We start from the raw sequence: 16,397 nt of genomic DNA on the forward strand, positions 1-16,397 counted from the left end.
CGGAGCACGGGTGGCCCAGTCGTCTAAGGCGCCGTGATTCGCTGTGCAGAGTTGCGTCCCTTGGGCACGCCAGAAACCTATGATTGTGGGTTCGAAACCTGGTTCGCCCCGATTATGTTTCTAGGTTTGTCAGCACCATACCCGTGCTCCTTGGTTTCACCGAAGTGGTAAACGTCTGAGACCTGCATCACTTCGGCTTTCCTCCCACATTAAGCTGACACACCGCGATATAACTGGAATACTGTTAAACGCGGCATTAAACCCAACTCACTCACTTACTTACTTGAGTAGATGAATACAGAAACGCGAATGTCAGTGACAAGGTTTTTACATAAAAAATATATAATCATCATGTAAATATTTGCATGGGTGTAGACCATCGGCCCATTCAGCTTAAGATATAATGTAGCCAACTAGCAGACTTTGAATTACACGTTAACACTAGTGTTTCTTAAATGCATTGCATGAGACACAAATATTTCGAAATGTCTAACAAAAAACAATTTCACTGTTATCAACAGACATTAATATATTATATTTCTGTAAAGTGGGATGTACATAGTATTTCTTGTGAAGATAAATTTGACACAGATCCGCATAGGCCTCACAAACAAGCAAAAAGAGATTTTTCAACATATCCATAGTTGCGTACTTCACAAAGTTCTTTCTTCTCTTGTATATTTATTATATCAACCTGTTTCTTCTATGTTTATTTTATGGGATCGACATCGAAACGTATTAACTGTAATATACTTTATATAATGCGCAACATAGAAAGATGTTTTAAACAATGAATTTGAGCGAGTGTCGTAGTGAGGTATGCCAGCCTTGTTCATGTATACATTTTTTGTCGTGTCATAAACTCTGTTATAAAACTATCAATATGCTAATGCGCTCGGTTCCAAGTTTAAAAAAGAGGTATCTACTCTAGTCAATTACAAAACACAGCAGGTTTATCTACTAAATAATTCCCGTTTGGATTGCACAATAGCACCATAAAAGTACTTATTCCAAGACATATTTCTTGAGAATGTTATAATTATAAGAGGTATAAGAGGTAACACATTCAATAGGAATTTCCATCAAATACCATCCAAATTAGAGCTAGATCTAGAGGACTCCTCCAATTTTGAAAACAACAATATTACTTTTATCTAGATTAACACTCAGATTATATATTACAATACTCCTATAATGTATTAATGCATCTTTGAAGACCTGTTACAGTATCAGAAATAATGAATACCCGGATAACACGAATGTTCTCTATTGTAGGCCAATTCATTTATAACTATGGAAAACAAGATGGGATTCAATACACAGCAGCCCTGACGAAGGCCGACACTGAATTCAAACATATCCGAAAAAAGACTATCAAATTTCACACATGATTTAACTGATTCATAAATAACCTTAAGACAACCTAGCATTTTGGGGAAACTCATTTCTGCTCTGGGACGAACCATAATTTAGACTTATTAGAACCATATCGAATTCCTTAGTAAAGTCAACAAAGAAGACATTAATTTTACCCGCTTACTAAAAATAGTTAGTACTGCAATACCTCTACAGTTATTTGCAGCGTGTAAATCTCCCTTTTAATGTAATGGGACAATCAAACCAACAGACCATGTTGTAAGGAATCCACCGCTATTGAACAATCTGTTGAATATAACTGTGAGAAAGGGCAGCAAAACAAAAATGTTTGGGGAAATAATTAGGGATATATATACTTTGAAAATAAGTATACCATACCTGTAATGTAATATTAGATTTAACTGCAGGGTATACCAAAACGACTTATTATTGTATAGATCAGCCATCAATCTCTGCGTAATATTACTCATATACATGCACCTTTTATCTTTTAAAACGAGTTCTGGCTGATATATAATCCTGTAGAAAATCATCACTTCTGTATTTTCTAAACACTTTAAGAAGTCTATCACTTTCTTAGCGAAAATAATCATAATCCTTGTAAAACAATGGTTGGGATCGATGACAGTAGGAGACATCCTTCCAGCAGCTTCACAAATGGCATCAGTCAAACGCATCATTACTATTAGTCATCATTACCTCAACACTTTTTTTTCTAACAAACTAATTATATTATCTGAAAGTAAAATTTCCCGAAACGGCTAACCCTTGGTATCGTGACCCGTGAAGATCCGGGGTAGAATAGGTCTTCAGCAACCCATGCTTGCCGTAAAAGGCGACTATTCATGTCGTAAGAGAGACTCGATTATTTACAGACCGCCGTCATATAGCTGGATTATTGCTGAGTGCGGCGTAAAACAAACAACCAACCACCCTTGGTATTGTTCCAGTCAAAACGAAAATCATCATCACAATCTCGTGTAACATTATCGTAATCGTGGCGCACTGATACAGCACGTGACTGAAATGAACACCCTAACGGTAAGTGATCCGAGTCGGCACTGAACACAATAGTGTGACATTCACACTGTGTAAAAATACCACGTAAATTTATTATGTAATCCATAACAATTTTTTCCAGGTGAAAATTATATATGTAAAGCCTACGACTTCAGCATTGTCAGAGTTCTCACCTGTTCTGGCATTAAAATCGCAACTGTATATTTTTATCTTGTGCAGCTTCCTTTTATTTTTCTCGGTATTATTTTCTAAATATATTGCATAAGCCTGATATTATATATAAATGTTATACTTTCCCGACACCAAATACTCAATAGCAACCCGCCCGCAAATCTGAAGCACACAGGTTTGTGAAATACAAACATTTTCCGGAGCACTCTCACTCCCTTCCTGATTTCCCTACCTGATGGTGAGACAAACATTACGTCACTTTGATACAGTTGATGACCTCATATGCTCCAGCGACAGCTGTAGCATAGTGTAGAGAAAGGAGTTGTTCTGATAAATATTGATAATATTTACAATATGATTAATGCGTTAACCATTTTCGCCAACTTCAAAAGTACGTTGTTTTCCCCAAATTTGTGTTTGAAAACAAAAAAAACACTTATCAAGAAAAGTAATCATACGTAATGAAAAGAAGAATTCCGGGTTTGAATTCCATTTAAGAACAGGAATAGGATGGAGTATAATTAACATAAATCATGTTTGATAAATGTAAGCATGCCACAAGGTCATTTTGCTAAATTCACTTTAAACGTTTACATGTTATAGCATGCAGTTGACGATAGTCCGATGTACGTTGTTGGGATCAGGAACTCTGGTGACGCAATTGCCCCACGCGAGATCCTTTCAATTACGCGAATGCGCCATTTTGGATCATTGAGGTTGTGTGCGAGTGTGTATTGTTGGTTTTCCCGTTTTTGTAAGTATTGTTATATTATATACAATATACTGTTAAATGTTGTTTAAATCACAATGGGGTGTTTTGTTATCAGCAGGACTATCTTTGACTGATGTTGCTTCGACACTGTACGTGGCCGACATACATGCCTTATATTGTTTGGTTAAACTTGATCAATCACTTCGGGCTTTCCTCCAACATTATGCTGACAAGCCGTGATATAACTGGAATACTGTTAAAAGCGGCGTTAAACCCAACTCACTCACTCACTCACTCACAAACTTGATGCAACTGATATATTTTACATTTGGTGGAACGTTTCTAGTTTGGTGTGTCAAAATAGATAATAGAAGATTTTCACAAACAATGCATTTTTGCAGGTGTACGCTCGTCTTAGGATGATATCTAAATGGATATCGTGGATTATACTGACGCAAGTCTCCGGCTAATAAAGGGAATTCAACGTTTGCTGAGAGGTACAAATACTCCTTCATTCTAAACTTCAAGTTACTCACAGAATCCCAATCAGATTTTTAACATAGCATCTTGAAAAGGTTTACCATTTACCATCTTGATGTGCTGTATGGGGCGCGCGGATTAGCATTTCATCCGTTTAATGTACACGCAGAGTCGATGCCTGATGAGCAGACACTTCGGTTACCTTTTTAGCTGACATGCTTGTTCCCATCACTGATGACATCTTAATGTGTTCAAGATGTTCGAATCCGATTTTCGATATGGCCGCCACAGCATCTATATTGAAACCCCTATTCATGGCCAGTACTCAGTCATGTTTTGCTCACAATGTAATGAAATTCAGTACAGGTGCAGTAAAAACGGGGCTCAACATAATATATGTTCCGTTTTTCGCGATATTTTCAGTTTTCATCTTCTTTACTTCAGCAACTAGATAATTTTAACTGTCACGTTTAATCAATTTCAAGATCCCTTATATAGTGAAATTTTGATGAGAAAACATCAAGAAAAGTAGTAGTTATGTCATCTGACATATTTCTAAGTACTCTTTCATTCATCTGCTCAAATGTGTTATCGCCTTAACCAATGTCTTCATCATTAAAGTTTACCAATATCTACATCATTCACCAATATCTAAATCCTTCACCAATATCTACATCATTCACCAATATCTAAATCATTTACCAATATCTGCATCATTTACCAATATCTAAATCAGTCACCAATATCGACATCATGTACCAATATCTAAATCATTTACCAGTATCTACATGATTCGCCAATATCTAAATCATTTACCGAAATCTACATCATTCACCAATATCTAAATCATTTACCAATATCTAAATCATTCACCATCTATCTAAATCATTTACCAATATCTACATGATTTACCAATATCTAAACCATTTATCAATATCTACATCATTCACCAATATCTAATTCATTTACCAATTTCTACTTCATTCATCAATATCTACATTAATTGCCAATATCTAAACCATTCACCATAATCTACATTATTTACCAATATCTAATTCATTTACCAATATCTACATTATTCACTAATATCTAAATCTGTTACCAATATCTAAATCATTTACCAATATCTACATTATTCACTAATACCTAAATCTGTTACCAATATCTAAATCATTTACTAATATCTAAATCATTTAGCCAAATCTACATCATTTACCAATATCTAAATTATTCACCAATGTCTACATCATTCACCAATATCTGAATCATTCACCAATATCTAAATCATTCACCAATATCTACATCATTCACCAATATCTAAATCATTTACCAATATTTATATCATTTACCAATATCTAGATCAGTCACCAATATCTACATCATTCACCAATATCTAAATCAGTCACCAATAACTACATCATTTACCAATATCTAAATCATTTACCAGTATCTACATGATTCGCCAATATCTAAATCATTTACCGAAATCGACATCATTCACCAATATCTACATCATTCGCCAATATCTAAACCAATCACCAATATCTAAATCACTTAGCAAAATCTACATCATTTACCAATATCTTCATCATTTACCAATATCGACATCATTCACCAATATCTAAATCATTCATCAATATCTACATCATTAACCAATATCTTCATCATTTACCAATATCGACATCATTCAACAATATCTACATCTTTCACTAATACAGCATTCACCAATATCTACAGCATTCACCAAAAGGGCGGTCGGGTAGCCTAGTGGTTAAAGCGTTCGCTCGTCAAGCCTCAGTCCCGGATGGAGTCCCGACATGGGTACAATGTGTGAAGCCCATTTCTGGTGTCCCCCGCCGTGATATTGCTGGAATATTGCTGAAAGCGGTTGCGTCCCTTGGCCCCGCCAGAAACCTATGATTGTGGGTTCGAATCCCGGTTCGCCCCGATTATGTTTCTAGGTTCGTCAGCACCATACCCCTGCTCGTGGGTTTCACCTTCGGGGTTTCCTCCCACATTAAGCTGACACGCCACGATATAACTGGAATACTTTTAAAAGCGGCGTTAAACCCAACTCACTCACTCACTCCAATATCTAAACCATTCTTCAAAATCTACATCATTTAACAATATCTACATCATTCACCAATATCTACATCATTCACCAATATCGACATCATGTACCAATATCTAAATCATTTACCAGTATCTACATGATTCGCCAATATCTAAATCATTTACCGAAATCTACATCATTCACCAATATCTAAATCATTTACCAATATCTAAATCATTCACCATCTATCTACATCATTCACCAATATCTAAATCATTTACAAATATCTACATCATTTACCAATATCTAAATCAGTCACCAATATCTACATCATTCACCAATATCTAAATCATTTACCAGTATCTACATGATTCGCCAATATCTAAATCATTTACCAGTATCTACATTATTCGCCAATATCTAAACCATTCACCAATATCTAAATCACTTACCAAAATCTACATCATTTACCAATATCTAAATTATTCACCAATGTCTACATCATTCACCAATATCTAAATGAGTTACTAATATTTAAATCATTCACCAATATCTGAATCATTTTCCAATATCTTCATCATTCACGAATATTTACATTATTCACCAATATCTAAATCATTTACCAATATCTAAATCATTTACCAATATCTACATGATTTACCAATATCTAAACCATTTATCAATATCTACATCATTCACCAATATCTAATTCATTTACCAATTTCTACTTCATTCATCAATATCTACATTAAGTGCCAATATCTAAACCATTCTTCAAAATCTACATTATTTACCAATATCTGCATCATTTACCAATATCTAAATCTGTCACCAATATCGACATCATGTACCAATATCTAAATCATTTACTAATATCTACATTATTCACCAATATCTAAATCATTTACCAATATCTTCATCATTTACCAATATCTAAATCAGTTACCAATATCTAAATCATTCACCATCTATCTAAATCATTTACCAATATCTACATGATTTACCAATATCTAAACCATTTACCAATTTCTACTTCATTCATCAATATCTACATTAATTGCCAATATCTAAACCATTCACCATAATCTACATTATTTACCAATATCTAAATCATTTACCAATATCTACATTATTCACTAATATCTAAATCTGTTACCAATATCTAAATCATTTACCAATATCTACATTATTCACTAATACCTAAATCTGTTACCAATATCTAAATCATTTACCAATATCTAAATCATTTACCAATATTTTCATCGACAATTTTCATGTGCCTCCAAAATCAAATGCTAAAATAACAGTTTTGAATCAACATCTTTGTCATAAATCGTCTCGTTTAGTTAACGTTTCAAATATTTCTCTTGGTTCTATATGTGCAACTGGTGACAGTTTAAACTTCCATGACAGACTTTTTGAAACGTGTATGAATAAAGATTGAGTGGATGTATCTGTTTGCTCTGTCATCTGTCATGAGTTGCATAATTGAAGGGAAGTAACTCTTCCAGTAAGAAGCTGGTTTCAGTTATACGGATATTCGTTTATACGGACGAATTGTGAAATGACGCAAGTGTCCGTATAAACGAGGCAAGACTGTATTACTTTTGTGTTTCAATGCTTATGGGGAATGATTTAAATCTTGTGAGACATCAATACCAAACTATGTGAAAAGTCCTTGTAATTCATAATATTAGTGAGTTTCCTTATTCCTATTATATTGTGAATTTCAGATTGGAAGCTGATCATACTGATGTTGTTCCGGCTTACATCATACGCAGGTGTGCTATTTTTTTGTGGTTGTGTGATAGTAATTCAACACAGGTATGCGCACTGTTCTAATTGATTTTAATCAAGGAGACCATAAATTTGGGACTGTTTCAAATATGTTATAGGTTATGTGTTCAAAGTCAATCCCTCGTTGCTGAAAACAAACCACAGATACAGTTAATCACAAAATCAAACAGTCGTGTCCATTGTGATCGGTCTTTTTCGTCGATATGTATCTTCCTGATTTAAGGTCAGTTTCGTGTGTCACACACTTAATTACATGTTTTGTTTGTGTTTGTGTAATTTGCGTTGAATTGTATATGGTCTAATTCATCAGTAGTAGCGATGTACACGGTTGCTCATTTGCTCAAATACATGTAAATTAATTAATGTTCAATAATGTCACCATACAACTGGCTATTAATATAATGTAGGTGAATCTAAATTATTTCCAAATATATTAGTCGTAAAAATGCACTCCTCTCCGCCGCCGCATATTGAAAAACACGAACTGATCCATGATGCGGTAACTCGAACGAAGCGGACATAATATGTTAAAGGGACATGGCACTTCAAGTTTGAAAGTATTGAAATATAGATAGGCTTTTTCTTCGCCGATTCAAAATTTGCTCATTATGGACTAGGGTGAAGCTATCGGTAAACATCGTATTATTTACAATAAAAAAAACTACATAGTACCCCCTCGGAGAATTAAGATAAACGCACAGGTGATGATTTACTATTTAAGTTGTATTTTTTGTTCCGCTAGATATTGTTTTATATACAGAAACAAAGATTACCGTGTGTATTAAACTAAGCCAAAGAAACCTTTCGGATGTCACGTGTCTTAGTAACAATCTAATATTTTAAAATATATCCATGGTAGAGCGTTTCGGGATATTTCGACACGTGTTCGTTCCTCAACTGATCATGTAAGCTGATAGATGTCAGTTCTCATTGATCAGCAGAGATAACACACGTGGCAGATATGTTCATGATATCTACGGTGCTAAAGCACACCGAGACACCATGCCGCAGTTTAACATGAATATCCCACTCAGACACAGTACAGTATACTGACTCCGAGCCGACCAGTCCTTATTTTATCCCATAATGCCGAGCGCCAGGCAGGGTAACAACAAGTATGACGCGCCAAGGGGATCGAGCCGCAGACGCTCTATCCACGACACGACGGAATCGGTCTCTAAAGAACACAACAAGACTTCAACTTTGACCTTTCTTTGAACTTAGGCTTATGTGAAAGGTCACCTGCGAACACACCCCTCTTTGAAGCGAACGCAATATTTAAAAATAATGTATAGGTGTTCGGGTATGCTTAAATGACTATGAGCTTCTTATATTATTTGGTGACATGTTGTTACGGCTTTCCAACACGAATTGCCAAATCACAAAATTCACCCCACCTTCTGCAAAAAGTTGTATTCGTGCTTGCTGGGGAAATACGACTGATGAAAATAGACAGGTGTGAATCAACACGTGGCGGCAAGGGGTTGCCTCAAAATACAGATACAATAGTATCCATAGGTAAATTGGTGCAATGATAACAATGTATATATTAGTGACGACATAGAACTACATATGCATTTTCAATAACATTTCGAGATTGATTTACATATTGTTATAGCTTTTTTCAGTATTGTTCCTTTGGACTTCAGCGAGATTTCACTCTCAACTTGAACTTTTTTCCCTCTTGTTACTTGTCTTTTCTTTATTGATGCACTCTATCTATATTCAAACCATTGGTAGTAATAACGTTGTTGGTTAGTTATATTCAGGATTGGTATACAAACTTTTAAAAAACTGATAATTGTAGGCCAAAAATGAATATATACTGAACAACAAAAGTTCCTGTGTCACTGAATAAGATTTAATGCAAAGTTATGTTTTTTACCAAATCTGAAACAATTTCGGTTTGCAACAGATAAAAGACTCCTGTCAGTGTTCAAATGGTTTAATTTGCCGTACTGACTTCAGAAAATGCGTGATTTCATAAAAAAACAACATGAACATGCCAAAATGTCAATTTACAAATCAATAGCGTGTGTGTCCACCTCTGGTTGCGATGCAAGCAACACATCTTCGTCTCATATAATGGACCAGGCGTCGCACAAAGTCCTGTGGGATAACTCTCCATATCTGCTGGAGCATGTTTCGAAATTCCTGGAGTGTCTGTGGAACACGTGGTTGACGTCGGAGGCGCCGATCCATCTCATCCCACATGTGCTCGATTGGTGAGAGATCAGGGAGCGAGCGGGCCAGGGTATGACATTCACGTTGTTTTGTTGAAGATTTTCCTGAACAAGTCGAGTAATATGAGGCCGGGCGTTGTCATGTTGAAAAGTAATGCCTGGGCCATGACGACGCGAAAACGGTAGAACAACAAGGTCGATGATCTCGTGGCGGTAGCGCTGTCCATTGAGATTTCACTCTACCACTATCAAACGGGTCCTCTGTCTTGCTGTAATCCGACCCCATACCATAGCGCTGCCGCCGCCAAACCGATCTTCTTCCATGACACAATGATTGACGTAACGTTCACCTCGACGTCGGTACACTCGAATCCGTCCATCGCTGTGGCTGAGATGAAAACGAGACTCGTCAGGGAATAGAACTTGTCCCTACTGCATGGCCGTCCAACGTAGATGCTGTCTGCATCACTGTAGACGTGCTTGACGGTGGTTTCCTGTCAAAATGGGACGTTTGGCGGGTCTTCTTGCGACAATCCCTGCACATCTTAGGCGGCGACGTACAGTTTGTGAAGATATTCTTCGAAGGCCAGGGATGCTTCTTGCAGTCACTGTTACTGGCTGGAATAGATTTCGTAGGTGTGTTGTTCGAATTCAGTTGTCTTGTCGATTATTGGTTACGAGTGGCCTGCCACTCCGAGGATGATCTCTGACCGCATTCGTCTGTTGCCAACGTTGCCATAAACACCAAATGGTGTTTCTGTGGACGTTAAATTGTCTTGCAACATCACGTTGACTCGATCCTGCTTCAAGCATACCAATGGTTCGCAGACGCCCATTTTCGGACATGCGTGGCATTTCGTAATGTTGAATAATTGCGTAGTTTTGTTGTTTTTCTGAGTGGTTGTTGTCAGCACGATGCTAAACAATGCTTATGGAATCCCGTTAACGCAAATGTTTTTATACCCATTCTTGGGTAGTGAAATGCATGGGGCTTGCATAAAAGTCAACTTTAGCATTGAATGCATGCTTTTCTGTAGCAGTTGCGTTTTTGTGACTTGATTCCATACATGTATTACAATATTGAAAACCAAACTTTAGTTGTTTGAAAAATACACTAAAATATTGTTGTCACAGGAACTTTTGTAGTTGAGTATATTTACATTTAAACGCTAATATTTAAAGGACCAAAATGAATTAGATACGTGTGGATGTATATCTCTCCTGAGAGGATCAAATGCTTGTATTTATGACGTGATTGAAAACCTATTCAGACCGAAACGTATTAAGACTAATATTCAACAAGGAATGGGAGATTGTTGTCATCTTTCTTCAAACATCCTTTCATTACTTGCAGATTCCAGCGACCAATTAGAGACAGTGACCAAATGCCTAGGGGAGAATGCTTCATTTACCTGGGATTATGAAGTCCAGCCATTCATTGCAATCGAATGGTTTTTTGAGAATACACAAATTGCTGAGACATCTGAACCATCGTTTTCAGGGGTATGTAAACATGACTACTTCCAACATAGAATAAAGGGACACTAATCATGTACGAAACTAGAGCAGAAATATATTTTAAGATCAGTCTGTTTCCCTGGGTATTATGACGCACAAATGACGCCGATTATGCCCCGTTTTCTCCCTTTGTAATGAAAAAAGCACTCTGATTCGTAATAATTGTGTTTAATGATAGGGTCTGTCATTGGTTTTGATATTTGGCCTCTGGAAAAGCCATTTATTTTGCAATTGGTTTCTTATTACATTATGAAATTACTCATTAATAGATTTAATAATTTGTAAGACATAATTGATGAATTGGGTGTTCCTGTAATAATATCGGGGCTAAATGAGATAATAATAAAGAAGAATATAAAAATTATTTTTAATTTGGTACAATAGTCTGTATCATTTGTAAAGAGATTTGCCACACATCCATGTGTATTCTATATTTCACATGATGATGGAATTGCCATTGCCCGACGGCTAGTTACCGAATGTGTTTGTGATTATTGGTATGAAAACAGGTCAAAGTCGATAAAGATTGGTCATATATGACATGGCTGTCTATGATATGTCTGTGGTATCTTCAATGATGAGCAGCATGATCTGACCAAATGTATGAGAGAAATAGTAAATGTTGGTTCTGGGGGGCGGTCGGTAGCCTAGTGGTTAAAGCGTTGTGTTCCCCGCCGTGATATTGCTGGAATATTGCTGAAAGCGGCGTAAACCTAAATTCACTCACTCACTGTACTGCTGGACGATACAGAAATGAGTTTTAACCAAGCAAAGTGCCATATAAAGTCGGTGCCTCTGGTTTGGTACCTCCCAATCTGTTGACTGACAATGGGAGAGTACCCGGGTTTGCTACCAAGAATACAGCCCCTCTGACAATCTGTGAATGCAGAAGGCTGCAGTGTTGGGGGGGGTCTTCACATTCTCCGAAAGGTTCAGGGTGGGTTTGACGAGGCAGCGCTTCCTGGGAGAAGTCCCATTCGCTGTCTGGGCTGCGTGTAGAGGGTGGAAGGGCCCTGAATTGATGAGTTGCCATATTCACCCATTCGGGCATGTTCATAGCGCTACATAAAACATGAAAGCATAGCAAGAGGGTAAGAACAGATGGGAATTAGAAGTAGCGACGTCTGAAGAGTGTTTTTAGGACTGGTTTGAAAGAGACCAGGGAGGGATATTGTACTCAGACGGGATACCTCTCTGTGTGAAGATCAAAGAAAACCGCCTTAAAACGTCACGTCAGGTGAAACGTGAGATTGCCCAATTTAACCGAAGGGTGCGTGGCTTCTTATAAAACGATTAGGTTTCATTCGTTTCCACCTCGATTCGAACATATCGATCTTAACAAAAGAAACTGATAAAGAATATACATATTCATTCGATACTATCCCCCTAATGGAGCAGATGCCATGGCGCTCAAACTCAACAAGTTTGTAAAATATCCACCTAAAACAAATAGCGGGGCCTATATTATTTCCATTCGGTACTGCCCGTTTATGAGATAGAGAAACTATATATGCTGCTCTAAATGCGTCACTCGCTTGTATCGAAACTTTAGAACCCTCGATTCTGATCAACTGATTAGAAAGTTCATATGACACTATTCACGATATGTCTGAAATATTCAAGCTAACACATTCATAACGTCCAGATAAAGCAACAAGGCGAGTTTCGGCAATTGTAAGCTTTCATGATATCCACTTACCTATTTCTTAAATAGGTAATCGGATAATGATGATAAAACGATTTTACAATAATATCTGTCATCACATATTTCCCAATGATTGGGCTTTCCGCTCAGTAACATGCATGAGAAAATACCGTGAAATGCCTCTGTTTTCGATCCTTGCTAAGTGAGTGAGTGAGTGAGTGAGTGAGTGAGTGAGTGAGTGAGTATCATCAAAATATATTACGGTACAGTAAACTCGCCAGGAGTATTTTTGTAGTTGTAGAACTTCTAGAATGCCAATCAAACACTTAACATATATGAAATTAAAAGAAATGTTTTGGTTAGATCGAAAGTTTTAAGCAGGACACATAAAATTATTTAGCATCGTATATTTATTATGCTAGGTTACGATCTGGGAAAAAGATTTCTCATGCATATATTTCGTCATTAAACATAGTATCCAAGCCGAAAAATCGAGGCGACAATGCTGAGATATCATGTGACTTACATTACAAGATCACACGAATGATGGAAATAATTACTTTGATGTAAGTTTGACAATTTTTAGAAATAGTTTTGTTGATTTCATTTATTAGTTTTGCTCGGAACGTTTTTATGTTGCTCTTTGACATGTTTGGGGACTCACGAAGTCTTGGCTGGTGCACAGCGGTGTTAAAAGAGTTAAGTAACACACCTTGTGATTGGTGAAACTACGAATTACAACCAATCAAAACATTTTTGTTATTGACAGTGTTACAGTCACTCAAACAAGTTAAAGCAGGATAACGTTGATCTCTCAACCTTAATTCGTTTCGGATGTTAATTTGATTTTTGATGATTGTATTGATCTGCAGAACGGGAGAAGGTTATATTTTGATCAACTAAAGTTTCAGTGGACACTTGGGCTGGGGACATTTCAGAACCGTTAGTCCGACCGACATTTTACTAGTCCCGGGCGAGCGGGCAGGTGGCTATTTCGCACACTGCCTGTAACAGAGGTATTAAGTTTACCGCATGAATTTAATAAGTCTGCAATGAACCAGCTTCAGGTCAACCTCTTAATAATAGATACTGGGCCAAGCAAACCAGTGACGGATGGCATGGGAATCGTTCCACGCCGTTGTAGACACAACTACACAAAATCAGCCAGGTCACACATGGTAACTCGCCGAGCCTCATTCTTTTACTCTCAGATGTGTGAATCATGTACAGACTCAGAATCAAAACTTACATCACTCACTCCTCTCATACATCTGGCCTTCATTGTGAATCCATCCCTTTATTGAATGAGTTATTTGAGCTTGTTGTCTCTAAATACCTTTAGTCGTTCCTTTTACAGGATGTACTCCATATCAACGAAAAGTACAATCATCGTTTCGTCCTGCAAAGTCCCGGCAATGTTGGATTTAACATAACACATGTGACGAAGAATGACGAAGGCGATTACAGATGCGTCTTGACCTTGAAAAGCACTGCTATCCCGAAGGCGTTGAAAAAGAAGTTACGAGTTGAAGGTAAATTTTATATTCAGCAATACTAGTTTTGCGAATTGATTAATGGATTTCTATCAAACAATGCATCTTGAAGATATGAAGTATAAAGTGACCAGGACAAATCATCGATGAAAACATATCATCAATACATTAAAATGTGTACAGAACAATCACACATTATCACAGTAACTACCGTTTAGAACCTGCAAACAGTGGCACACCACTCAGTTTAAAACGCTTTATAGTTCAATGTTTGGACTAAAGATTGCCAAGGGGTAACCAGTGCCCAGAACAATTTAAAATATTTCTGAAAGAGACATAGATTCCCACACTCTAAGACAAGCGAAACAAACACAAGGGAGGAATGACAGTTATATCAAGTGTTTCTCGTCAGTTAAAACGTTACAGTCAGTTCTGTAACTGGCATTTAAGAATTTAAGTAACGTGTATTTATTGACGTTCTTCAGCTAATGAAGAAGGTGGATCACGCGAGCAAATACTATGATGCGCAAATTCCATATTGGCAATGAAAAACACCAAAACGCGATTAAACACCAAGCATCATAACCTGTGCATACTGCGGACAGTTACGTTGTCCCTAACGTTAGATCGTGAGTGACCTCCCTTAGCCTAACACGTAATATATATCTTGAAATGTAAGTTGCATCCTGTAAAGATAGACAGAAATCAAGATGCCTGGAGGTAAGTGAACGTTCTCTGAATTTCGGGTGGGAGTTTGATCCCAACTAATGCAAGATGAGATGTTACTAGCGGGGATTGTTGCCAGAGGCAATGAAGGACAATCTAGAACTGAGATTGGTTGTGGTAAGTGGAGCAGTCTCTGTTGTAACTACGAATAGATGGTTAATTTCAGTGCACCGCGTATATACATTATCTGGCCCGCCACGAATCCATCATCATTCATTGTCTGAATAGAGGTAGCTCTTTAATAGTAGACTGCAGACTTTGACACTTTAAATTGAAACTAATTTTCCCTACAATTTGCTGTTGCACCTCATTTCAGCATTATCTAGCGTCACACGTACAATTCTGATGGATAGTTCGTGGATGCCATTTATTTGAGAAAAAAAGACAACTCAATCTTCGGTTGAATATTTGTAATCTAAAGAAAGACCATTCCTATTTCTGTATCTCTCTGCTCACCTAATCAGCATTATGTGACATACTGGCGTTCGTCGGAAATAGACGACAGTGACAGTAAGAGTGTTCATCTAAGGGAAGTAACCCGCAACTTTCAATATCAAATGCGAGCAAAGTTTTGTTTACTTGTTCAAGTACTACCATTGAGCTGTTCCTACTTTTGGGAATACTATCTTTTTCGCTTTCCGAGTGAACTTTGCCATGGCGCATTGTCATCTGTTGTTTGTCGTCTGTCCGTCGGATACCTTCCGCTCTGAAATCGTTGACGGGAAAAGCCTTAAACTTCGGGAGAATGTGTAGCATCATAATCTAAATGAGATTTGTGAACTATAACTATAACTATAACTATATATATATAACTATATATAACATAAAATGCTTCATTTATCCGGAAATCGGATTTCTGGATCCGGAGAGTGAATTTTAATTTTCAACAATGCAAAATAAACACTAGTGTGTCCCACTTACAGAGCAGCGACCAAGCTTGACGATATTTGTTTTGCAATTCATCAATTGACATCCAACATCAGAGGGGCGGGTATCATGTGATCGCAGTGTTAATTAATCCTGTAATTGCTTATACTGGTTATAAAAACGTATTCAAACGTGTGGACTTATGTTTGTAATCTATTTAACTTTTATTAAAAATTTCATTCAATATTGATTGCATTAATTTCGGTGGAATCGTGATTGATCACACCAACTCACCGTTATTTACACCAACCGCGATCAGATTATCACTGATGACGCATTGCTGACGCAAGGT

At 37.0% G+C, this 16,397-nt stretch overlaps 1 protein-coding gene across 2 annotated transcripts in view; it reads left to right on the forward strand.

Moving 5' to 3' along the window:
* Positions 1–3,230: 3,230 nt before the first annotated feature.
* LOC124117846 overlaps positions 3,231–16,397 on the forward strand; it is a 30,683-nt gene continuing 17,516 nt past the window's right edge. For both annotated transcript variants that reach the window (XM_046479870.2, XM_048398607.1), the window contains exons 1-5: positions 3,231–3,322; positions 3,682–3,777; positions 7,550–7,597; positions 11,151–11,299; positions 14,317–14,491. In XM_046479870.2, coding sequence (XP_046335826.2) covers positions 3,711–3,777; positions 7,550–7,597; positions 11,151–11,299; positions 14,317–14,491 — 439 coding nt within the window. In that variant the 5' untranslated portion in view covers positions 3,231–3,322; positions 3,682–3,710. The remainder of the gene's footprint in view (positions 3,323–3,681; positions 3,778–7,549; positions 7,598–11,150; positions 11,300–14,316; positions 14,492–16,397) is intronic.

The sequence above is a fragment of the Haliotis rufescens genome, unplaced genomic scaffold (genome assembly GCF_023055435.1).
Source record: "Haliotis rufescens isolate VD_foot unplaced genomic scaffold, xgHalRufe1.0.p SCAF_18, whole genome shotgun sequence".
Taxonomy (NCBI): domain Eukaryota; kingdom Metazoa; phylum Mollusca; class Gastropoda; order Lepetellida; family Haliotidae; genus Haliotis; species Haliotis rufescens.